The following is a 25,392-nucleotide window of genomic DNA, read 5'->3' on the forward strand; positions in this document are numbered from 1 at the left end:
TAAAATGTACATATTTTAAAAGGCTAATAACAATCTCTTAATAGCACTTAAAATCAGTAAAGAATGATCCCATATTTCCATTTTAAAACAAAGGAAAGTGAGTTCTGTCAAAAATCCTAAAAACTTTGATGAAGAAATTAGGTATGCTCTATTGAATGATGATATTTTCCACTTTTGGTACTGGCCAAAAATGGACTATCCAGGACAAAATTCAATTTTTAAAATAAAACACAAGTTTATAACTTAATATATATAGCCTACAACACACTGAAAATTGCACATACCTTTAAATTGTAGAATCGAATTTAAACGATGAAAAGTTATTAACTTTTTAAAAAGATTGTGTTAAATCGAATATATAATTATTTAAAATGTGTCTTTATAAACAACAAATATTTACTACGATTAATGACTATAAATGACCACTGAAGTTGGGAATCTTCTTATGTCTACTTTTTGAACGATTCAGCAGATTTATAAGATTTTGTAAATTTTAATTAACAAAGTGTAAAAACGTGTGATTTAACATGAGAAAGAAGCATAGAAAGCAATAGGAAACTACTAAGCTTTATTTCTAATGTAGCAATCTCCCTAGCAAGGTGAACACAAGTAGAAATAGAGAGAAGAATGGCATTGGGGTTACAACAATTTCTAATTGCAACACCTTGCTCAATAGGGAAAAGAAGGAGGCTCCCCAGACAATCAGCCTGTGAAACCCCCCACAGACTCTCTTGAAAATTGGACCTTGAAACATGAGGACCTCAAAGAAGGCTGAAAAGCTGGAAAATCTGAAGAATGAGATGAAAATAAATAAATTTTACATAGTAGGACTAAGTGTAGTGAGATGTGAAAACTCTGGAGAATTAAAGAATTATGTAAATGTGAGGCCCGAATAAAATTTAAAATTTTGGTCTTAAACCATTAACGAATATACGATAGGAAAGTTAAACTCTCATCTTTAGTAAATAAAAACCAACGTAAAACTTAACGAGTGTCCAACAGTCTCACAAAGATTATAAAAAATTATTTGTCAGAAAGGTAAACAAAAAGCTGGAATTACAATGGAGAGTTTCAAAATTTGGAGGAATAATATCTGATTGGTATTTGGTTGAGCGTCTCCCGTGATCTGAAAAGTTTCAAATTGTTACCTGTAGACAACGGAAAACCAATCGGTATTCGTTATTTTATGTTGTTTCTTTTTGTGTTTGTTCTGTAAAGTGTTCATTATCCGAACACGTTTTCACTGTCCAAACATATCTTTCACAAAAGTGTTTGTTATCCGAAATGTTCATCCACTGTATTATATGTTAATGTCATTCATAAAAGACTGAACAAGATCCACAGGCTACTAACCAAAACACAGTCTTCATCCTTGAAAGGTATTGCTGTGTATATGATGGGATACAAGGGAAATATTGCATTTTGAATTACTGAATTCAAACAAAAGAATAAATGCTTCTTTTATACTGTCAGTACTTGAGAAAAAACTCAACAAAAAATGTTTGTATTTGATAAATTTGAAAGTTGTCCTGTGTTCCACAATAATGCTTAATGCCATGTTTCAATAGCCACCAACAAAACCTAAGAACTTAATTAAAAGTTCTCTTTTAACTCTGATCTGGCACCTGCAGATTACAATCTCCTTTAATTCATTCAAAATAGTTTTAATGGAAAAGCATTTTATGTTAAAACAAGTTATCCAGAAGCACATTGGAACTTTTTTGGACCAAAATGTGTTGATTTTTAAAGAAATTCATCAAAAAACTTGTAGATGAAAAAATGTCATATTTAATGAAGAACAATGTATATTGGTTAAATAATTTCTTTTTATGTAAGAATGTCTATTAAAATTTATTTTAAAAAATTACTTATGACTCAGACTCAACCCAATACTATGCAGAAAAGCAATTCTGCTTCTAGTCACAAATTAATCATAATCAGTATACTGACAATTCCAATCATCAAATAATTGATTTTTGCAAATATAAAGAACATTTCCACATATTAAGATGACATGTTTGTTGTTGTGATGTCATGTCTGAATCAATAAATATTATTAAGAGGGTTTAAAATTGTTACCTTCTACAATTTGATTTAAATTTTCTTTGTCAAGCCTAGTTTCTATATTTTATGTATGTTAGGTTCAAATATAGAAAAAACAAATAGAATACATTGTGATTTTACAGAAATAGCCAGAAAGAGAAATTTAGCCATTGTTCTTAAACAGCCAGGATGCAAAGTTCAATTATTTTTGCAGAAACTATTAAAACATTTAAAATTATAATGAATATCTTTCAAACAATATTTGCATTTTTTTATCAATAAAGTACACCTCTCTTAACTGTATATTACAAAGCCCAGTTTACTTGATGGCTGAATGGTTAAAGGTGGCAGTCTACCAATCTGGGGAATCCAGAATTAAATCTGGACAGGTAAAAAAACCCCAGTAATTTTCTGGGAATGGTCTGTCCAGATATGTTGAGCCCACCCCTCATCACCCAACCATCCCATTGTAGGCCTGGCCAAACCCATAATGGACTTAGTAAAAAGGCCCTCTTAGTGCACACAGGAAAAGAACAAAAAAGCAGTTCTTCCAGAAATTATATTTGAACCTATTAAAAAAGATTAAGAAAAATTATTCCTATCTTTTTCTATTTACCAAAGTCAGGTATTTATTAAAATTATATTAAAAATATATAAATTCCAATAAAACTTTATTTGTAGTTATCTTTTTTTTTTTTACTTTCTCAACTTTTCATCCAATTTAAATAAATCAATTTTAAAAGACTTTAAAACCATTACTTTATGTTATTTTCTTTATTTTTCTCATAAATGCATTCTGATCTTCCAATCCTCATCAATATGTTATTACACTTCATAGAACCTACTTTTGTATACAAACAAGAAATACCATTATAAAAATCAAAAAACAAAAAGTACACAATTTTTTTAAAAGCTTACAAATGCTGCTTTACATAATTTTTCCATGACATTCAAGTTCTCGTGTCTGCACCATCTACAATCGTATGTGATTCTGGTGATAGTTTATACCCGTATTTAATTTTAGTAAATTTACATTTTTATCTTTTAATTTTTTCATAATAGCAAAATATTCTTTTACTTTTTCCTTTTTTATTATAAAGAGAACAACATAAACTAATGGTTTTAAAGTATTCTAAAATTGGTTTATTTAAATTGGATAAAAGTCGGAAAAGTAAAAAAAAAAAAAAGGATAACTGAATTTTATCAAAGTTTTATCAGAATTTATATTTTTTTTAATATAATTTTAATTATATTTAAAGCTGACAAATTAGATAGTGGACCTGAATGCACATCATGTATGTCAATGAAGTTGTTGTCAGCAGTTTTAAATTCATTGTGAGTATAGAACCACTCAAATATATCTTCCCTGGTGCTCAACTGATAAAACCCTTACATATTCACTAATGTGATGCCAAATGAAAACTGTCAAATGACCAAGTTGATTTCGGATTTGCTCTGCTCTCCTTCCCCAATAAAGTTAAGATGGTAGATTGTCATAAAAATACCTCACATTGTTTCTACAACAATGCATTGTGATATGTCAATAATGCTGAAACTTGTCGTGATCATTCTTTTTTAACCATCCCAACACAAATTCACATAATGTCCTGGCTGCTTATAAAGAGCCACAACACATTGTTTCATGACACACTATAAGCAGCCAGAGCACGAGTTTTCTTGTTGTGGTCGTTCCTGTAAAGCCAAACCAAGAAATTCCAGTTATTTGTTTTTCATTTACTGAGTTTACTGAGCATTTCCAATCTTTCAGACTAATACGTATAACTATAGGAAGGATAGTAAAAACAATTATCACTTATATCCATCTGCTGCTACAGATCTTTCATTTCAGCATGTAAATTTAAATCTTTATATCTACCAATATTCGTAATGTATATGTTTTATAAATTTACTATTTATAGCTACTCAAATTAATATTAATAAATTGTTAATAGATTAACAATTTAAATTTAAACAGATTAAAATAAGAATGTCAACATACCAGCTGTAATAGACTGAGAAGGTGTCAAATTTCCTAACATTGAATAGGTTCCTTGATATCTACATATTAGACAAAAATGTATTATAAACATTTCATAAATTATTTTTTTATATATAAATTTTCATTATATGTTGTTTATTATTATAAAATTAAATAAAACCATCTTGTTCAATATATATATAATAGAAAAATCATAGAATAATAAACTTAAAATATTTCAAATATAAAATATATCATAATTCAAATATTTAAAACTCATAATTCAAAATTTTGCCATGATGATTTGACAAATTAAAAAAACTTGTTAATATGTTTAAGTCCTTTGTTAGTAAGTTCAAATATTTTAAATAAAATTTTAAATCATTTAAATTTACAAGTACTTACAATTTTAGCGCTTGAATAAGTTCTGGCACTACTTTTAAACATTGCACCGTAGCATTAATGTAACATGTATTTCCAACATTAGTTAAACCAGTTGGCAATTCCATCTATATAATAACAACAAATCTAAATTTAAAAATATCTAATTTTTTAAAAGTATATTGTAAAATTTAATTGACAATTGTCAGTTATATTATCCATATGTCTTTTTATGCATGTAATATATCTGAAAACATTTGTTACACATTTACATTAAAATAACGTTACATACCACATTTTACAATTAAAATTACAGAACTGTCTTTTGGTGGTGTTTTTTTTTTTAAAAGACAGTTCTATAATTTTGGTTGTTATACATTTGTTATACTAATTTCTTGTATTTTACTGAATAAATTTTTTTAACAAAATGTTTATAATTCATTTTCTACCTGAAATCACAAATTTTAGTTTTTCTTTCTGGATCTATAGACCCAATTTGTTCACTCTGATTTTTTTCCTTTTCATGTATTTTGATAGTTGGAGATCAATAGGAAATTTGGAGCAGTTTAAACAAATTATTATCATCCAGACTTATGATCAAGTTCAGAAAAATTTTTCTTTGAGTGGCTTTAAAGGATGCCTGGAAAAAATCTGCACAAGTTTAATATAGGTTTTACTTTCGAAAAAGAAAACTCAATACTCATTTAAAGGGTGACAAAAAGCTGTACATCATCTTTTATTTCTGTAATTCTATGTACTCCAATCATCAAACAGTCAATTTGACTTCAAGTGTGTGGAGAAAGAAAATGAGTGTGATGAATTTTAGTCTTTTAAAAAGTTAAAATATGTCTATTTATATATAATTTTATTACTTAAAAGTGTTAATTATTGATGCTTTCATCTGAATACTTCTGTAGAATTTTTTATAAGATACTCATATCTTACTCATCCAAGAGCAATCGGATTCATCAATTTTAATAGATTACCGTATATTTCCACAGATAAGACGATAGTTGAATCATAAAAAAAGACCCCCAAAATCCAGGGTTGTCTTATAGGACATAAAATTTCAGTAGAGCGTCGTTAAGTGGAACGCCGGTAAGTGGAATGGCCGGAAAGTGGAACGATTTTCAGTCGGACTGTGTCGTGCTGAATCGAATGTTTTTGATACTAAATTTACTTCTAAAGTATAATTTTCATGTTTTTTATATTCTTTAATATATTTATTTTCTTTGTACAAAATGCAGAAATAATTTTTAACGATACGATAGCCTCGATGATTATTATAAAAATTTTCGTTAGGCTTAAAATCGACGAAAATTCAACAGGAAGTGATACGCAACGGAGAAAAATTTGAACATCGGACAGGTTAATGTATTTTTCCGTATAAAGTCGGAAACTGGAACAAATCATTAACTGGAAGGACCCCAGTCCCCAATTGGTTCCACTTATCGACGCTCTACTGTAGATTGAACTTTAAAAAGACAGACAAACCATACTTATTTACTAGTACAGAGTAGGGTATGTCTACAAAATAGAATAGCCCATAGAACGTTTTTGTGAATAGTCAAGGTCATTATCCGAATGCCTGAATCAGTGCTGCCAGATGCAAGAAAACAAAATTTGTTCATTCGAAAAATTACAAATAGGACATAATTATGTATACGCTATACAGTATTATCATCCAGATGATGATTGCTGATCTAAACTAAATTCATAGGCCATTGATAGTTTCCATCGTATAGGACAGATATATGCTAAAACTATAAAACTTTGACAAAAATTTATACCTCGTCTTATCTGAAGGTCATCTTATCTGCAGAAATATACGGTATATTATTACCATTTACATAATATCAAAAATTATACTGAAATAATTATTTTCCTTAATTAAATATTTTTTTATACTTACAGCACTTGCCAATTCATTTTCAGTCATGTCTTCGACAAATAATGGCTTTTCAGTTGGTTCCACTGGTAATTCTTCACTTGTTCCCATCATAAGAAAGGTTAAACCCTGAAATATATAACAACTTAAATAAAAATTGTTCTAATAAAAATGTAATAGCTTCCAATTATTAAATGATAAAATATAATATAAATCACAAAATGTAAAATGTTTATTGATTTCATAAAATTTTGCTATTCAAATTAAAAATACTAAATTTTGAATGCACAGAACCTTATTGAACCTTATATGAATAAAATATATTATATGAAAATTCAAAATCTAATGCATGTACAAGTTAATTTATTTTTCATTATCAACTAAACACAAAAGAAATTAATTTCATATTTCATTCAAATACAAAATTTGACAATTATTTATGCAATATTTTAAACCAAAATTTACAAAATCAGTTTTTTTAATGAAATTTTCATGATCTTGTAATAGTATTTTTTGAACATATTAAAATAAATGTTTGAAAAAACAACAGTTAGAATTCATATTTTCCAAAAGAAGCAGTCATAATTTTTTGCTAATAAAGTTATAAGGTTGCTGAGGGGGTGGAAATGTCAAGAGGGTTGAGGGGTTGCAATGAGTCATATGTGAATGCAATGGTCACCAAGACAGACTCCACGATTTCAACAAACCGTTTATTTGACACGAAATGAGCTTACAAGATTTCTGCAATCTCGGAAGTCTAAGTCAGCAATGGCCTATTAGTCTTCCTCTCCTTTCCAAGATAGTCCCAAATAAAGGAGTGCCCCTGCTTCGCAAATTACAGTTCCCTTGACATCTCCAGGACGATGCGGTCAACTTCTGGTGATGGGAAGATGTTGATCCAAGGAAGAGAGACGGAGACAAAGATGGGCACGAAACACACACAACAATTGGTCACTCAGAACTTTTGGGAGAAGGAGTTGCTACATCCTCGAATTCCTGGTTTTTTTTATTAATTTCTATCGTCGATTGCCCATTCCGATTAGTCACTTTTCCTCATTCTCACTTTCTAAGAGGTCGATCACTCATTAGTTAGTGTAATGAGATGTCAGCTTAGATTGCAGAAGAGGTCAAAATTGATGTTTAATTTGATCCCCCAACAATCTTAGGTCTTACATTCTTCTATTGTTTAAAATTTCATGTTGCATTTTCATTAAAAAAAATTATTTCTAGCTTCTATTTCTTTTCCTTTAAAAGAATAATTTTAACACAAATTTTAGAGACGATTCGAACCTGTCGCAATGTTATATAAAATTGATAAGTCTAATAATATACGGATAATTCCTAAATGAACGAAAATAATTTTTGAAACCTCTCTATATTATATAGTAAATTAAAAGAACACTTACATCTTTTAACTTTACTTTTTTCCAGCTATCGTCCTATAAATATATTTTCATTATTATTATCAGATTCAAATAATTAGATTTTAATATCAGAAATGCTTGTGAAATATAGTAAGTCATCAATAAAATATAAACTCGATAATAGTCAATTTGAATTTGATCAACTCTCATTTTACTCAATTTATTTTAATTATAAACTATCTGCAGTTGTATGACAATAAATTAGCTTATCAAAATTAAAATTTATTACACAATTTTACCTTTAAAGTAGTTCCTCGAAGCATAATTTTTTGTCTTCCTGGTGGAACACCAGTTAAAGTAAACAACTGAGCTTTAAAAACATCTAGTTCTTCATCTGCATTTACTAATAAATCTGGAAATACTTCTTTACTCCACTTAACTTTAACTAAAATAAAAGTAATCATAGCTTAATAATTCAATAAAAGTTATTATTTATGTAAATTTTTATTTTAGTAACAAATCAAATAATAAAATAAAATTATAATTCAAAAAATTTACATATAGATGAAAAAAGACCACTCACACTGGATGATAAATAAATTGCACTACAAACCTATTGTCTGGTATTAATATGTATACTGCACAAACGTTTTTTTGGGGTCCTCTTTCATCCTGCTTCAGGTGAATCTTGTTGTTTTGTTGATAGAACACAATCACCAAAAATATAAAAATTCAAATGATCATTAAAAAACAATCATCATCCAATGTCAGTTAAAATTCCTCAGAAGCCTTAGAAATTTTTAAAGCAAACAAACAATCACAAGGAGGAACTGTTTCTATCTACAATATGGCAGGCCCTCAGCTGCAATTTGTTAGTTGTTGTAGGACCTCTTGCACGTGCCAAAACCGACGCATGGTATTTTATTGTTTTTCATGCTGTTAAAGCAGGCATTCCAACACATTCTATTTTTTAAATTAGTTCAAATATTAACAGACATTTGAAATTTTATTTTTCAGTGACTCTGTTCTATCAACAAAACAACAAGATTCACCTGAAGCAGGCAGGTCTCAGGAGGAGAGCAAAAACATTTGTGCAGTGTGTACATATTACTGACACAGGACAACAGGTTTTTAGTGTAATTGATTTACATATAATTCTCAATTTTAAATTTTCATTGTAACATTTTAAAATAAATTTTTTAATTTCTTTCCAAGGTTTGTTAATGCCACATGTACTGTGTATGCTAAGTTCTTAATTACGTTAATTTCTTCCTCTACATATTTCTCTTGCATGGTGACTAATGCCTTAAAGGCTGCTCTAGTGTACTATCTTGGATCACAAGAATCCAAAGAAATGTAAATCAGCTTAAACATTTCTTTATGATAAACTTTTGTTATATAGTGTTGCTCATTTTTTCAATCAATGCATCTAAAAATGTATTTGCTTTGCTGATCCTTGAACTTCACAATGTGTCAAACTACAACTTTCATCAGAGTTTAAGCCTATTAACCTGTTGATGCTATTACTATTTTTTCAAATAACCAGGATGTCATCAACATCTTATACATATCTTACTATTAACTCTATATCTTCCCCAAGTGTTTTCAATACCTTCTCTACTTCCAAGCTATCACTTATGCTACAAACCTGCCAATAGTAATCCAATGGAGACTCCCTTTCTTCTGGTAACAACTCCAACTAAAAACAAAATAACTTTCACGTACAACTAAATTTACCATTAAGAATATTACCTCAAACCCATAACTTTTAAACTGTTCCAGTTTTGAAAGAAAATTCCTCAGTTCAAGGAATACAAGTTCCTGGAAAATCCTACGGTACAATATATGCAGTAAAATCAATAGTAGTAAGAACTTGTTCAGGTCTTGCTTTAATCATCTGCAGCCTACTAATGACTTCTGACCTAGTTTTAATCATGTACCTATATCCAAACAATGCCCTTTCTAACCATGCTAATTGTATTTCCATTTTAAATGTTGGGCAGGTTTCTCTTCAATCATTGGTCTTCTTATCAACCACAATATCTTGTCATCATCATTTGACATTTCCCCATCTACTCACATTTGTTTTCACAGATAACATTATCTAACTGGTGAATCACTTCTTTCTTGTTGAATCACTTGCTAATTGTTCTGATTTTGTTTGTTACATAAAGTCTTGTAGGAGAGTATTGCACACCTCTCTGAACAGTAACAATCTCTGGTTATATCTGCCCTTGTAAACAGTTTCATTTTCAGTCATCCTCTTTTTAAAGGCTAGGCCTTAGCTTTGATTTCCTTTTCTCATTATGCACAGGCACTTTATAGAACTCTGTCCCTAGAATCCATCTCATATGTTCTTTATCAGTCATCTTCATATTTGAAATCAACCTTTCTGCAACTGAGATCATAATTTCTTTACTAGGAGCTGGTTCCTTAACTAACAAATGCTGGTAAAAAAAATCTACCAAACCTCAATGTCTTTTGCCATTTGAATCATCTGAACCATTCTGTTGCTTCTTCTAACTTCCTATGACTTCAACCACTTAAATTTCTTAATTTTCTTAATATGTTAAATTGAAAACTTTCATCTTTCCTTTCTATACCTGTAAGAATTTCTTTGTTGTTAAGATTCTCAGTTAATCTCTCATATTTTTTATACATTTCAACTAACTACTTATTAATAGACATCATTCTATTTATGCAGATTAGCATAACCTTTTCCCATAGCACATAACAGTCCACGGGTAATCTGATTCTGATTTTGAAAAAAGCACAGAAAGGGAAATTATTAACATCTCTTAGAATAGACAATGTTAACAATAGATCCATATAGAATCTATATGGTTCTATTCTATATAACATATATTTCAAAATCTAAGTAATGTTGTATTTTGAGATTATTTAATTTTCCATGTTTTGAATTTGTGTGATGTCTCATGACCATTATCTTTAAACTTTTAGAATAAGTGATCTTTCTGAAATTTTCAGTTACATTATTCTATGTATCATTGCTTGATGATGAGCATTAAAGACATTCAAAACGTTAGCACAGAAACAATATACTGTATTTACCCACATATAAGATGCTCTTGCATATAGGACGAAGTGTGACTTTAAAGATCAAAATAAAGAAAATTAGATTTATTAATACAATTCTAATTTTATTTTGTTTAATCACAAATAAAATATTATCAAATGCAGATAAATGCACACATTGTCATGCAAAAATGACTGGCATTTCAAAGTATAAGAAAAAATTTTGTAAAATCGACAACATAATTTGTTCATGTAAAGCTGAACAATCAGGAACCTTTTTTGTCAATTCTTAACAGTTGAATCCACACTTACGGGTTTCTCCGAATTCTGATTTCCAAATAATCATCTTTTTCATGAGAATGGATTAAAACTTATTGGGACCTTGAATAAGTTCTCGCTGTTTTTTCGTGAAAATTAATGCTTTATTTTAAAAAAGTCATAAAAAACATGTCACTGGAAGTATTGTCCATTGCTAGCCACTACTTTCTCTCATTGTTCTGGCAGCATTTGAATTCCACGTCGGAAAAACGACACTCCAAGAATCGACCCATTTTTTGGCATCTTCATAAGAATGGAAGAGCTGCTCAGCCAGGCCACATGCCATCAATCGGAACAAGTGATAATCAGAAGAGGCAATGTCTAGTGAATACAGCGGGTGGGGTAGGACTTCCCATTTAAGCGTTTCCAAGTAGTTTTTCACCGGTTGTGCAACATGTGGCCAAGCATTGTCATGTTGCAAAATCACTTTGTTGTGTCTCTGCTCGTAAAGCAGCCATTTTTCCTTTAATGCTTGGCTCAAACACATCAATTATAGTCGATAGCAATCTCCCGTGATGGTTTTGTTTGGTTTGAGTAGCTCATAATAAACTACACTTAGCTGATCCCAACAAATACAGAAAAGCAGCTTTGAACCATGAATATTCAGCTTTGCTGATGATGTTGATGCATGGCCAGGCTTACCCCACAATTTCTACACTTAAGGTTATCGTAGTGTATCCACTTTTTATCACCAGTCACAACACATTGTAGAAAACCTTTCTTTTTCTGCCGTTGAAGCAGCTGTTCACATGTGAAAAGATGCTGTTCGACATCTCTTGGCTTCAACCTATATGGAACCCAATGTCCTTGCTTTTGAATCATTCCCAATCCTTTTAAACGTTTCAAAACTGTTGTGTCATCAACTCCTAATGATTCTGCAAGTTCAGCTAGCATCTGACACGAGTCTTCATGAAGTAATGCCTCCAATTCCGCGTCTTCAAACCTTTTCAGTGTGCCAGAGTGTTCTTTATCTTCAACATCAAAATCATTATTTTTGAAGCATCTAAACCAATCTCTGTATGTTGTTTCTGACAGAACATGGTTGTTCTAAGTCTCAACAAGAATTCTGTGTGCTCCATCTGCAGATTTTTTTTTGAATAAAATAGTGCAATAAAATTCCCTGCAAATACTCGTTTTTTGCCTTACAGATGCGTCACCATCTAAAAATACATGCATGCAGTTCTGGTAAGCCATCTGTTAGAAAACAAGAACTTATTCAAGATCCCAATATATTGGGCTCCCATGTGATTTTGGAGTTTCAATTCAGAAGTCAATTCAAGAGCTTTGCTTTTTCTATTGCTATTCATCTTTACTCCTGACAACACACAGGAACAATTCAAATGACCCAAATAAAATAGTTTTGTTTTTAAACACCAATGGGTGAGCATCCAGTAAAAAAGGCATATACATGCTTCACAAAAATTATTGCAAAAATGCAAAGAATCCTTTGCTTGCACTTATAGGACAACCTAGGTTTTTGAAACAGTGAAAAATGAATAAAAATCTTGTCTTATATGCAAGTAAATATGATACTTTCTGGAAAAAGAAGATGCAAACTGTTTTACACCAATGGCAAAACTTTTTCCTTTGACCTAGACTGGATCTTCTTGGCACTCTGCCAACTGCAGTTCTCTAATCCACAAGATAACAGTAATACCTTGGGCAAATGGACCTATCATATTGGATCTACCACTTACAGTATACACTAAATTACCTTACTTTCCCATTCTCTTTCTCTCTGCTTGGAGCATCCTTCTTTGATGCTGTCTGTACAAGCAGGAACATGATGGCCCACTGCAAGTCATTGATACAATTACACCTCCAATTTTCAGCTTTAACATATACACTTTACAGTCTCAACATATTTGGTTGGACTTCCTAATCATCAATAAGTTTGATTCAATTGTTAAAATATCAGTATAAATAGCAATACACTGTATTTACTAAAATGTGAGATGCACTTATTTTCAGGTTTTAACATTTCTGAAAATAGAAAGCGTCTTAGATTCAATGTAATACATCATAATTAGCAACTTCCAGTATCATGTGTCTTATTTCTGTTGCTACTTCTGTTGTATCATTTTAATGATTTTATTAGACCAATATTCATAATAGAAAATATATAAGAGGTCAACCTAGGTCAATCTCATTAGTCTATTATAGTAATGTAAGTATTTGGATAAAAATCCCAGAAAAAGTTGTAGCACTCGTCCAAGAAATGTCACATTTCCAATACTTTAAATGGCATTGAATATGATTGCATACTGAAAGACGTAAGCATCAAAGCCAGTGTTGATTAGTATAAATTTTTAGTTTACTAAACTAAAACTTCACATGTGTAATGACTAAAACTAATACTCAAGAATGTGACTAATGTGAAGAATGTGTCAGCAGTGATTCAGAAGGGCCTAACACAACAAGTGAAGAGGTTTATGATTTCAAAACCATGGAAGATACTTTACTTGCAATAAATACTGAATGTTTCTGTTGACATAAGTTTGCCTTGAGTTATCTATTCAAAAGAAAAACCTATGAGTGAACATGTAGAAATTAAGGTGCATCTTACATTTAAGTTAATATGGTAATTTTCAAATTCTATTCTTTTAGATCTATTTTGTAGATCATTATCACGAAAAATTGATTCCTAAGTTACAATAATTACCAATATGATGACAGAAACTGGCAAGGAAGAAGTATCACATCTTGAAATTTTTCCAAGAAAAACGTTTCTTGGAAATAGACAGGATTCCCACAATCTACCCATGAAACTTACCCCAGTAGTCATTTCAAATAATGGTCAATTTTTGGAATTTGAATATTTTAACTTATCTTAAATTGAGAAAAGACTGAGAATAAATCTATAAACTATAATGTTTAAAGATCATTAAATTTAAAAAATACAGTGGATGATTGGTTAATGAACAGTTCAAATTGCCAACAAATCAGATAACAAAAACTTTTTCGATAGATTTTTATGTTTGGACAACAAACACCTCACAGAACAAACACAACAAGTGATGTAAAACAGTGAATACCAATTGGTCTCCCTTGTATGCAGGTGACAGTTCGAAACCTTTCAGAGCCTCAAACTGCAAGAGACGTCAGCAATGCTCAACCCCGCAATACTGATTGGACGGTATTCCTCCAAACTTTGAAACTCTCCCATTGTAATTCCAGCCTTTTATTTACCTTTCTGACAAAGGATTTTTTATAGTCTTCACAAGACTGTCGAGTGGGCACTCATTAAGTTTTGCATCAGTTTTTCTTTTTGGAAGCAGAGAGTTTAACCGTCCCATCGGATACTTGTTAACACTTTAACACTAAATTTTGAATTCCATCTGGGCCTCACATTTACATAATTTTTTTGTGTGCTAGTTGATTTCTGTTATCTGAATTTTTGTAAGTGCTTTTCTGAACCTTTAATTTAAAAAAACCGATAATATTACAGAGCCTAAAAAGAATGGAGTGTCAAGATCTGTGCTCACCACAGAAACCAAGCAAGAGATAATAACCAAGGTAGAGAATGGGCAGAAGATGTCTGATGTTGCCAGGCAGGATGGCTTGAATAGGTATACAGCAGGCACAATCTTAGCTAAGAAAGATATAATCAAGAAGACTCGAGCAGCTAAAGGAGTAATGAAAATTACATCTGAGAAATAAAGAACACTGAAGAGCTCATAATGGAACCAGAAACTGATCTGATGACAGCACTCCAAGAACTCTTAAATGAAGACACCAATAAACTCAGCAAGATGTGTTCTCTTCTGAAAAAGAGGAAGACAAAAGAGGACTAATGCCGATATCTGCTATTAAAGATCTTTTGAAGAAGTGAGACTATGTCAGAACAACAATCATCCAAATGGCATCCAAACCAGATTGAAGTTAATAGGCTTGGAAATCTCTAAAATGACAATGCTATTAATTACTTCCAAAAAATTCTGAAGAGAGAAAAGCGATCGACATTGGACAGATTGTTTAACCCCCACAAATAGAAAAAAAACATGACTGATTGAAATGCAAGAATGTGTATATATGTATTTTTATTATTACATATAAATAAACATAGTAAGAAAGTATGTAATTTTTATTTTTTGGGGTCTTCAGAACAAATCAATGAAATTCCCATAAAAATCTATGGTATGATAAACCATCTTCAGATGTAAGTAATCTCGAAGGTATTTGAACTTAAGAGATTACTTGCATCTGAAGATGACCTATCATATTAGGTTGAAAACGTTAATGTTTCTTTAATAAACATTTTCTCAGCATCAAGTGTTGGATGATTTATTATTTAAGAAGCTGAGTAGGATATTCTGATAGAAAATGAAGTCAACAATATGGAAAGCAAAACAATCTGCTCGTAAGGTGCAAAGCAAAATTGTAAAATTGTTCAGCAAGTTTTTAAAAAAGTGAAAAACAATAAATAAAGCAACATGGAAAAAAGCTAAAAGAAATCTTTAGCAGAGGACATCCTCAGCATTAAAGGAAATACTAATGATGATGATGAGTAATTAATATAAAAAGGAAGACATTAGGATCATCAGAAACAATTTGAAAAAGTATGTCTTGAAAGAATAATCTAGCACAAAAAATAAATGAATGCTAATAAATAACAGAATAAGAGAGGGCCAATTATCATTTCCAATATGGGCAACTATAAAAGATAGCATTTTAACTTCACCAAGATATCCAGAACATGCAAAGTCCTGTTTAAACAATAACTGTGAAAGGATGTGTAAAAAAAATAAGGTTGGGGAAATTTTATCAACCTACATTATACAACCTCAATGTTTTCAAAAAAGTAAACACAGAAGCAAGAAGACTCAAAAGATAATTTAGAAAGAATTATTTTAAAGATATAGAAATGGTACCAAATACCTATATTATATAATACAAAAAAATGAATTGAAATTATTCATCTTATCCACTACCATCTAGAGCAGTGGTTTCCAACTGGTGTTCCGTAAGCATTTCACAAGTGTTCCGTGGATTTAGTTGCAAATCGGAAGTGTACAATCATATTCAAGCGGCCGAATATCAAAAAATTAAAACATTAAACTTTTATAAACATATATTTATAATTTTTTATTTTTATTTATTTTCAATTAAAGCCCACTAAAAGATTATCTCAAAAAAATAATAAAAACAATTTTTTCAAACAAAGAGGCTTTTTCCGCACGTTAGCAAATATAAAAACAACACATTACTTCCACACATTTACTGTACTTTTTAATTAATTTGCAGTATGCAATTAAAATTCGGTTGTGCATATTAATAAACAATCTTAAGTAAATTAATATAAATATATTTTACATTACATGATTATAGTTTAATAATAAACTTTGTACCCCTAGAAATGACATAGATTTATCATACAGAAAAATAATCATGATACAAATTCAAGTGATAGCGATGAAAATGAAGAGGCTGCTATTTTAAAAGGAAAGCCTAGCTGTTCGAAAAAACGTAAAATTAATCATCAGTATATGGAAGAATATATGAATTACGGCTTTACATAGACAGGCAATAAAGATTGTCCAACACCATTGTGTTGTGTATGTGGATTTAAACTTGCTAATAGTGCAATGGTGCCTGCAAAGTTGAAACGACATTTTACAACTAAGCACGAAAATCTTACTTCAAAAGGTAGAAATTATTCTGATAGACTTTTAATTACGAAAAACAAACAAGCAACCTATTTCAATAAAATTGTGAAATTATCAGATAAATCTCAAATAGCATCATACAAAATAGCAGAATTAGTAGCTATGAAACAAAAACCACATACTATAGCCGAGTCACTCATTTTACCAGCATGTTGCGAAATCGCCAGTACTTAGTTTGGGGAAGGTGCGAAAAAAGAAGTAATGAAAATACCAGTCTCAAATAATACCATTCACAGAAAAATAATTGATATGGCATGTGACATTGAAAGCAGACTTGCAAGTAAACTTCACAAAACATCTTTCACTCTTCAAATTGATGAATCAACAGCTATCAGTGGAAAAGCCATTTTACCTGGATTCATTTGATTTGTTTAAGAAAATAGAATAGTCAATAAATTTCTGTGTTGCAGAGAGTTATCAGAAAGAGCGACTGGAGAAGCCATTTATAACACTGTCAATTCTTACTTTGAACGGTTGAATTTGACTTGGGAACAGTGTGTGGAAATCTGCACTGATAGAGCTGCTTCAATGACAGGCTCATTCATGGGATTTGTGACATTTGCAAAGCAATGAAACAGTGAGATTTATTTAAACCACTGCTTCTTACGTAGGGAAGTGCTTATTGCAAAAACATTTCCTGCAGAATTACCCACAGAATTAAAAGGTGTTCTTACTAGCGTCATTAAGATGGTAAATTACATAAAAGTGAGACTGTTGAAACCTCGAATTTTTAAACAACTGTGTGCAATGATGGAAGCAAAATATGAAGGGTTAATTTTTCATATGGAAGTCAGGTGGCTTTCTTGTGTACTAGAACTGAAAAAAGAATTAATAGTTTTCTTCAAACAAGAAAATATGTGCTTTGCAGAAGATCTTAAGAATGATATGTGGTGTGCCAAACTTGGATATTTAATGGACATACCGTATTTTATGGACTATAAGATGCACCTGAATTTTGGAGGCAATTTTTCGAAGAAAAAGTGCGTCTTATAGTCCGTAAAATACGGTATTAGTTATTTGAACACTGTGAATACTACCATGTAAGGTGTACACGAAAACATCAATGGACAAACTATCAGCTTTCACACAAGAAAATTACTCTTTGGAAAAAGAGAGTAGAAGAAAATAATCTCAGTATGTTTCCATCCATACATAACAATAGTACTGATTTTGTTTCCTTGATATCAGAACATTTAGCAATATTAGAAAACAATGTAAGAAAATATTTTCCTTCTCTTGACAGACAAATATGACTGGGTTAGGAATCCATTTATTTCAAAAGAATATAATAATTCTGAATTTAATGTCCCAGAGGAAGAGGAGCTCATCTGACTGCACCTTGAAAATCAAACACACTGAAACAAATCTCGATGAATTCTGGATGTCTGTCCAACAAGAATATCTACTGATATAAAAAAAAAGCCATAAAAATTTTATTATTTTTTCTACTTCATATTTATGTGAACTTGGGTTTTCCATATTAACCAATATAAAATCTAAAAAGGAGAAAGACTGACAAATTTAGAGGAAGAAATAAGGGTGGCATTATCTTATATACATTCCAACATAGAAAAAAATATATAAAAAATATCAGGCACAAATTTCCCATCAAAGTTATTTAGGTTTCTTTTCCTTGTCTCAAAAATGGCATTAATAACATAAACTATAAGTAGTGATTTTGAATTATAACTGCCCAATTCTAATAAAATAACTGATGACAAGCTTATGTATTTCATATTAACTTAAGTGTTTTGCTAAAGAAAATTGCTCACAAAAGTGTTTTGCACCCTAGAAAAGGTTGGGAACCACTGATCTAGAGACTAATCTTTTAATTACTAGTTACAGAAGAATCTCATTTTAACAGATTGCTCAGGCTAGCTAAAATTATCTGCTGTTCCAAGAATCTGTTATATCACAAATAATGGATTTCCCCATACACCCAGGAAAATATCTGTTATTCAAAACAATTTCCATGTTTTAACCCCTACGTATAAGAAATACCAGTACTTAAAATTACTCTTTAGATCTCTATTCTTTATCCTATAGAAACACACATGTATATTATACTATATATAATTGTACATTATGCCGTATGTGTGTACGACAAAGCTGACAAAAACCATTCATACTGTAAGCATAAAAAAGACAGAAATTACATATTCATTAGCACTTTGCTTGACTTCGCAATTTGTTAAAAAAACTTGTCCATCTTGGTTTTATTCAATGTCACTTTTCTGTCTATTGAATGCAACATCACTTGATATTAGCAATGTCATGCACAGTACATCCTGTTTGTTTATGCTGAAACTCATCAGGAAGGTCTTCACAACTTGGAAATACTCAATGGCCTCGCTAAATTTTGGCACTACACTTGGACCAGCGACAGTATTTACTAGCTGACTTCTCAATCATATCAGCCAACTGACTCTCTATGTACAGTACAATTCTTCAATTGTATATATCCCAAATGTAACAAGTGCATAATCAAACTCTACAAATTTACAGAAACACCCAAATATTAACTAAACTTTGAAAAAACGTAAAGTTTACAATAAATTTGTGGTAGGAAAAAAATCCATTATTCCGAGTAATGGATTCACTAAAAGAAGGTAAAATTACATTGATTTGGTGAGACTTGGAAAAAAATCTGTTATTCCAAAAAATTCATTGCTCTTCAATCCATGAGAAAAAAATGAGAATCTACTGTATCGATATATCAGCTTGGATTAAGTTTCTTTGAAGATCTAGGTATCAAAAATTACTTGGATAGCTTTAAAGTCTATACACAAGTGCTTTCCTACTTACAAACAGGTTAGGTTCTCAAGGTTTTGTTGTTAGTTGAAATGTTTATGTCAAAAACTAACATAGAAAGTACATTTGTACACAGAATAATGACTTATTGTTAGTGTTTGATCCTCCAATGCAGCGGTCGGCAACCTTTCTGACCTCACGTACCACTAAACTCACAATTTTGAATCCCGCGGACCACTATCGTGAATTTTTTTAAACGATACAAAGTTTGTAGTATAATAATGATCATAAAAGTTTAATTTTACTATATTAATATGAAACTCGCATGTTTAATTATAACAAATTAATGCAATCGTAAAGTTCATTGCTGCATGTTTGAAATAAGTTTATGGATTCTTAGCGCTTTTCCACGAAGGACGACAATTGCACTCACAATATTGTTTATTGTTCATTATTTATTGATAGCAGTCACTTCGTATTTGGTTTCAGATTCAAATAAAAACCCCCAAAGAGTGAAAAAAAGCAACTAAGCATTTTGCATTTCTTTCGTAATACTTCACGTAACCTTCAGTTGAACAATGTCCAAATTTCTCCACGGACCATCAGTGGTCCACAGACCACCAGTTGCTAACCGTTGCTCCAATGTACTTAATAAAATATATGCTCATTTACCAGTCTGCTACTGTTTATAAGGAGACAGCCAGACGTTGTCCTCTCCGATTCAAACAAAACTTGGCAGGCGCGTAGTACTAAACACAAATAGTTCCTTGTCCAAATAATAGAACCCACTTCTCAAGCATATCTGAAAAACATGCCTCTGAAAATTGAGTGTTTAGCTTATAAGTCTGGAAGTTCTATGTATCACAAGAATGGCAGTAGCTGAGTGGATAAGGTTCTAGATGCTGGACCTACATGATATGGGTTCAATCCTTTGCGAGTTTCATTTACTTTATTTTTTTAAAATGTGTAACAGTTATTTTATTATTTTACCATATTATTAGCATTATTAGTACTACAGTAGAGCATCATTTATCGAATCAATTGGGGACTGGGGTTGTTCAGATAACTGATTTTTTCGGATAACCGATTATGTATGAAAAAATATATTAACCTATCCAATGTTGAAATTTTTCTCCGTTGTGTGTTGCTTCATGTTGAATTTTCGTCGATTTTAAGCCTAACAAAAATTTTTATAATAATAATCGAGGCTATCGTATCGTTAAAAATTATTTCTTTATTTTGTACAAACAAAATAAATATATTGAAAAATATAAAAACAAAAAAATTATACTTTAGAAGTTAATCTAGTATCAAAAACGTTTAATTTGGCACGACAGTCCGACTGGAAAGGTTTCAATTGACTGGTTTTCGGATAAATGATGCTCTACTGTATTCTTATTCCTCACATAAGCTTCAGATATGGTGATATTGTTTTATTCAAAGTGTAACAAATATAATCACATGAGGGAATTGTCCATAACATTAACAATTAAAAAAAAAATGCTGCAACTATGCTATCCTATTTTTATATCAGGGACTTGTCTTTTTTGTCCATGAGCAATAATGTCTGAAGCTTGTTTGCCTGTGTTGACATACTCTGTCATAAGCAAATAAATTTCAGAGTTTAACCATGAGCTAAAATATCTGAAAATGTTTCTAAATGGCTTTTAGAAGCCATTTAGAAACATTGATTATTTTCATTTATTCTAAACATTTATTATTTTATTTCTAAACATTTATTCTAAACATTATATTTTATAAACAATTACACATATTAAGTCATTGTGTATTTTTCTCATTGTCCTATAACTATTTCACTTTTAACTAATAATAAGATGCCATCCATGTCCCCAGACACAGCTCTTCACTCACAATAGCTTGATCAGGTAATACAAATCTAAAATGAATCTATTACCGTTTGCTCAGACAGTTTCTCTTGTTTCCCTCTACATATTACATCTTTTTTTTAAAGATGTAATATGTAGAGATATGTAAAGATGTAATCTTTTTTTAATTGCACATAAACAGCACAGAAATATCTTAAAATCAGATCTATTGCTAAATAGATTCTTTAACAGATCCTTTAATTTATTTAGCTTCCTCTGAAAATTACTAAAATGAATGGTCTTGGAAAATAAGCCTACAAAGTCCATTTCCCAATTCATCTATCACTATTCCAAAATAAATTTCTTAATCCTCGAGAAATAAATTTAAAATGTTTCTGCAGTTTTCAACGAATACCATTACTATTTTTTTGATACAGAAAAGCCATACAATCACGGAGATAGATCATTTTCTATATATATACAGAATGGTCCAAATAGCATAACAGCTCGATATCCTGTTATTTAATCAACAATTAAAAATAATTTTGTCGGTGTTCAATTTAGAAAAAGCATTATTAAATCCACGTGATCACTCACAGTGACAAAAGTGAGAATCAATGCCAAAATTTCAAACAGAACTCTATCAAAAACATTAATACATAAATAAGGTTCTGTTTCAAATAGATTTTAAAAAATCTATTTGAAACAGAACCTCCCGAATTTAAAAGTTCTTGCAAAAAAGCAAGAACTTTTAAATCCGGGAATTTTTTCTTAAATCACAGTTTATAAAGAAAAACTATCACATAAAACAATGGGGTTGATGAAAGTTTGAGGGGATCAATAAAACTGCAAATAATATTCTATAAGTAACAGATAAGTATAATATCAATGGTGCGGCTTCTTTATATTGTTTAAAATACAATTTCTTTAAAAAAAGATCTTTCTTTTAAAAAATAATTGATGAAACTTTACAGTTAAGAACGATAAGTTCAACCGTTGTTATTTTATCTGGACCGCATTTCATCAGAGACAAAGACTACTGCGTGTTATCTTTGTTTTTCTTTATTTTACTATGCATTTCTGGTGCAAGGTTTTGGTGTAACTTGCACCCCTCATCAGGTGTTACATTTCTACAAGTGGTAGAAAATACATTTATTACAGTAATTATTGTAGTGGAATTATTACAAGTTACAAGAAGTTATTACAATTATATTATTATTAACATTTATAGTGAACTAACCTTTTTTTACATTTAGACATCCAGTTACGTGATGTTGATGTTTTGTCCCCTAAGGCATTTCTGTCTTTCTGTCGGTTTACTTGCTTTTTAGTCCCTCCTATTTCCTCTCATACTTCGTCAATCTCCATGCCATTATTTAAGTTTATGGTGTTGTTTTTATTAACGATTGTGAAGTGTTTTTTGAATTTACGTAAATAACTGTCTTTCTCTTTGTGGATTATTTTTACACTTTTGATATTGATTGTATATCCAAACTTGCTGCAGTGATTAGTCCACGGTAATTGGTTATATTTGAGTCTAATGGCTACTTCGTGTTCTTTTATTCTGGTTCTAAGTTGCCTTCCTGTTTCTCCTATGTAAATTGCTGGTTTATTGCATGTACAGTACATTTTATTGTTCTTAACTGTGAAGTTTCATCAATTATTTTTTAAAAGAAAGATCTTTTTTAAAGAAATTGATTTTTAAACAATGCAAATAATATAACATTATTTACAAGAGATTTACAACCGCTTTGGCACGTTATGCCACAGATCCGGGTATACAGCCATTATTTAAGGAGGCCAAGATCATCCACACCATTTGCGCTGGATAGAAGCGATTTATATACACAAAATAGTCCAGGGTAATAAGTGTATTAACAGTAAAGATGAGTTATCCTTATCAGTAGTGTGGCAAACTCTTATATATGATGGATGACAAGACAGAATTTTCTACTTCTGACGAAGGCGCATGCCCAAACGATGACGACACTTGTATGGGTTTCCTCCGAATTCCATTTCAAAACTCTTTCAAAAAGAACTGTTTCATCAAATTTTATTTCTTTTGTCCGTTTTTTTCACTTGAAGAAGAACTGTTGGCTCAAAAACATTAGTGAAAGCTGTATAGTTGAGTTACACATCGTTTTTGGTTTGTTGTGGACGCAAGTCTTATTTATCGCAGTGTGCTTTTGATGTGTTATTTTATAATATTTTAAAATGTTAAAAATTTTACACTTTTTTTTGTTCTTAAATGTAGGAAGACATCTTTTTAAAATTATGTAAGAAGCCACAGTATATATATTACATATAATTTCGAAGGAAATCAAAGTAAAAATTTTTCTTAAAAGAGGTTGACAAACGACAAAGGTCGAGAACTCCCGGCACAAAACATAAGTAACCGCTAACAAACCGGTAAAATTGCAACTCCAAACAAGGTGGCTGGAACCTTGCCGGAGCTCCACGGGAGTAAAAACAAAAATCAAAGGAACCGACAGTCTGCCACCTCCCCTTTGCACAATATGGCAACCAAAATCAACATGTCCAGAATTTCAAAGAACCTCAGGCAGAGACATAATTTTAAAGCCAAAAATTCAGAACTATTTCTCAAAATGATGCTAAAAATCAACCATCTTCCACTTTACCGGACACGGTCAAAAGTTCACAAAACAAGAAATGCCAATGCCACTTCCAGAGCACGACAGGAGCAAGAGTCATACTACTTCAAGCCTGTCGCGCATTTCAAAGGCCAATTTCGGGGACCAGGTCTCACGAAGGGAGACAGACTGCAGGTTCCTCAGAGCTCTTTTTACTCCCTGGGAGTGGCACTCGATTTTAAAAATTTGAATTTTTCTTTGGTAAAACAGCATCCCAATAGCAATACCAAACGAAAAATTCTTTTTCCAATCCTTTAATTTCAGTAAATATTGTAAATAAACGACAAAAAAAAATCCAGAAAGTAACCTAACTCAAACCATTTTATCCCGGCATCTCGGTCAAAAGCACGGCAACTGCAGACGCGGCCGCCGGACATCAAAGCAGAACTTACTATATCTCTAACTGCACTTACTATAATAAACCAAAATACCCAAATAGCCTTTAAAATGCAGTCTAATTTGACCAAAAACGTTTGGTACATAAACAAATTAGACTGCATTTTAAAGGCTATTTGGGTATTTTGATTTATTACAGTAACTTAGTTTAGTTTAAAAGAAATTACACGCGTGAAAACACACTCTTAACATTCCAACTTTGATTTACATTCAAAAATGAAGAGTACGGATCATACAAATATATAAGGCAATATCAAATTTTGAGAGATTTTTTGGTAAATTGAAAACACGATCACTAATCTTTGACGATTGAAACTAAAAAGAAAAATGCAGTGTTTAAAATTGAGATCTTTTTTTCTGGTTTGCATATTTCTTGTCGCAGTCAAGAAGGATTAATAGACGGTAATTCTTAAGTTCGACCTCGCACACAATTAATTAGAACTACGTATTTGATTAAAAGACTGTAATAAACTTTAAAATACATTTTTATTCTAAATTATTCGTGTATTGAATGGTAAGATTTTGCATTAAGCCTTGATAAATTTAATTATTTCCTTACCTTTATACACGGACATATTGACTATCGTTTTATCTTAAATATATTTTCATATAACTTCAACAATTTAAATTTCTAAGATTCTAATTACTTTATAATTTCTATAATGAAACAGCAAAAGTAAATGCCACCACTTCTATTAATGCACCGCAGCGCACTCTGCCACCTCAGATTTTAATTTGCTAAATTTTTAAAAATTATATTTAAATATCGATTTTAAAATAGCACCGGGTCTAAAAAATGCGTTTTTTTATATATTTAATGTGGCTTTGGAAATTATTTCCTAATTAATGTACGTTATTAAAGTTATACTTCGTGGTTTTGACCATGGTTTTTTTTTTATGGCCGAGCGGTTAAGGTGGCAGCCTACCGCTCTAGGGGACCCTGGATCGAATCCGGACAGGTCGAAAAGTCCCCAAAAAGATTTCGGTGGGTGATCCGACCGGATTTGTCGGTCTCGTCCCTCACCACCCAGCCGTCCCATTGTGGGCCTAGCCGAATCATAATGGGTTTGCTTTAAGAGGTCCTCTTAGTGCCC

General features: G+C 31.0%; 1 protein-coding gene across 1 annotated transcript in view; it reads right to left on the reverse strand.

The window, feature by feature from the left end:
* The window catches only part of Usp14 (ubiquitin specific protease 14), a 37,973-nt gene extending 12,964 nt beyond the window's left edge, over positions 1-25,009 (reverse strand). Inside the window, exons 1-6 of the mRNA XM_067279106.1 lie at positions 24,858-25,009; positions 7,954-8,099; positions 7,697-7,729; positions 6,315-6,419; positions 4,427-4,530; positions 4,043-4,101 (exon numbers count right to left, since the gene is read on the reverse strand). Of these exons, the coding sequence (XP_067135207.1) occupies positions 4,043-4,101; positions 4,427-4,530; positions 6,315-6,419; positions 7,697-7,729; positions 7,954-8,099; positions 24,858-24,873 (463 nt within the window). The 5' untranslated portion in view covers positions 24,874-25,009. The remainder of the gene's footprint in view (positions 1-4,042; positions 4,102-4,426; positions 4,531-6,314; positions 6,420-7,696; positions 7,730-7,953; positions 8,100-24,857) is intronic.
* Positions 25,010-25,392: the final 383 nt, after the last annotated feature.

Source organism: Centruroides vittatus, unplaced genomic scaffold (assembly GCF_030686945.1).
Source record: "Centruroides vittatus isolate TY-2023 unplaced genomic scaffold, ASM3068694v2 contig_854, whole genome shotgun sequence".
Lineage (NCBI taxonomy): Eukaryota > Metazoa > Arthropoda > Arachnida > Scorpiones > Buthidae > Centruroides > Centruroides vittatus.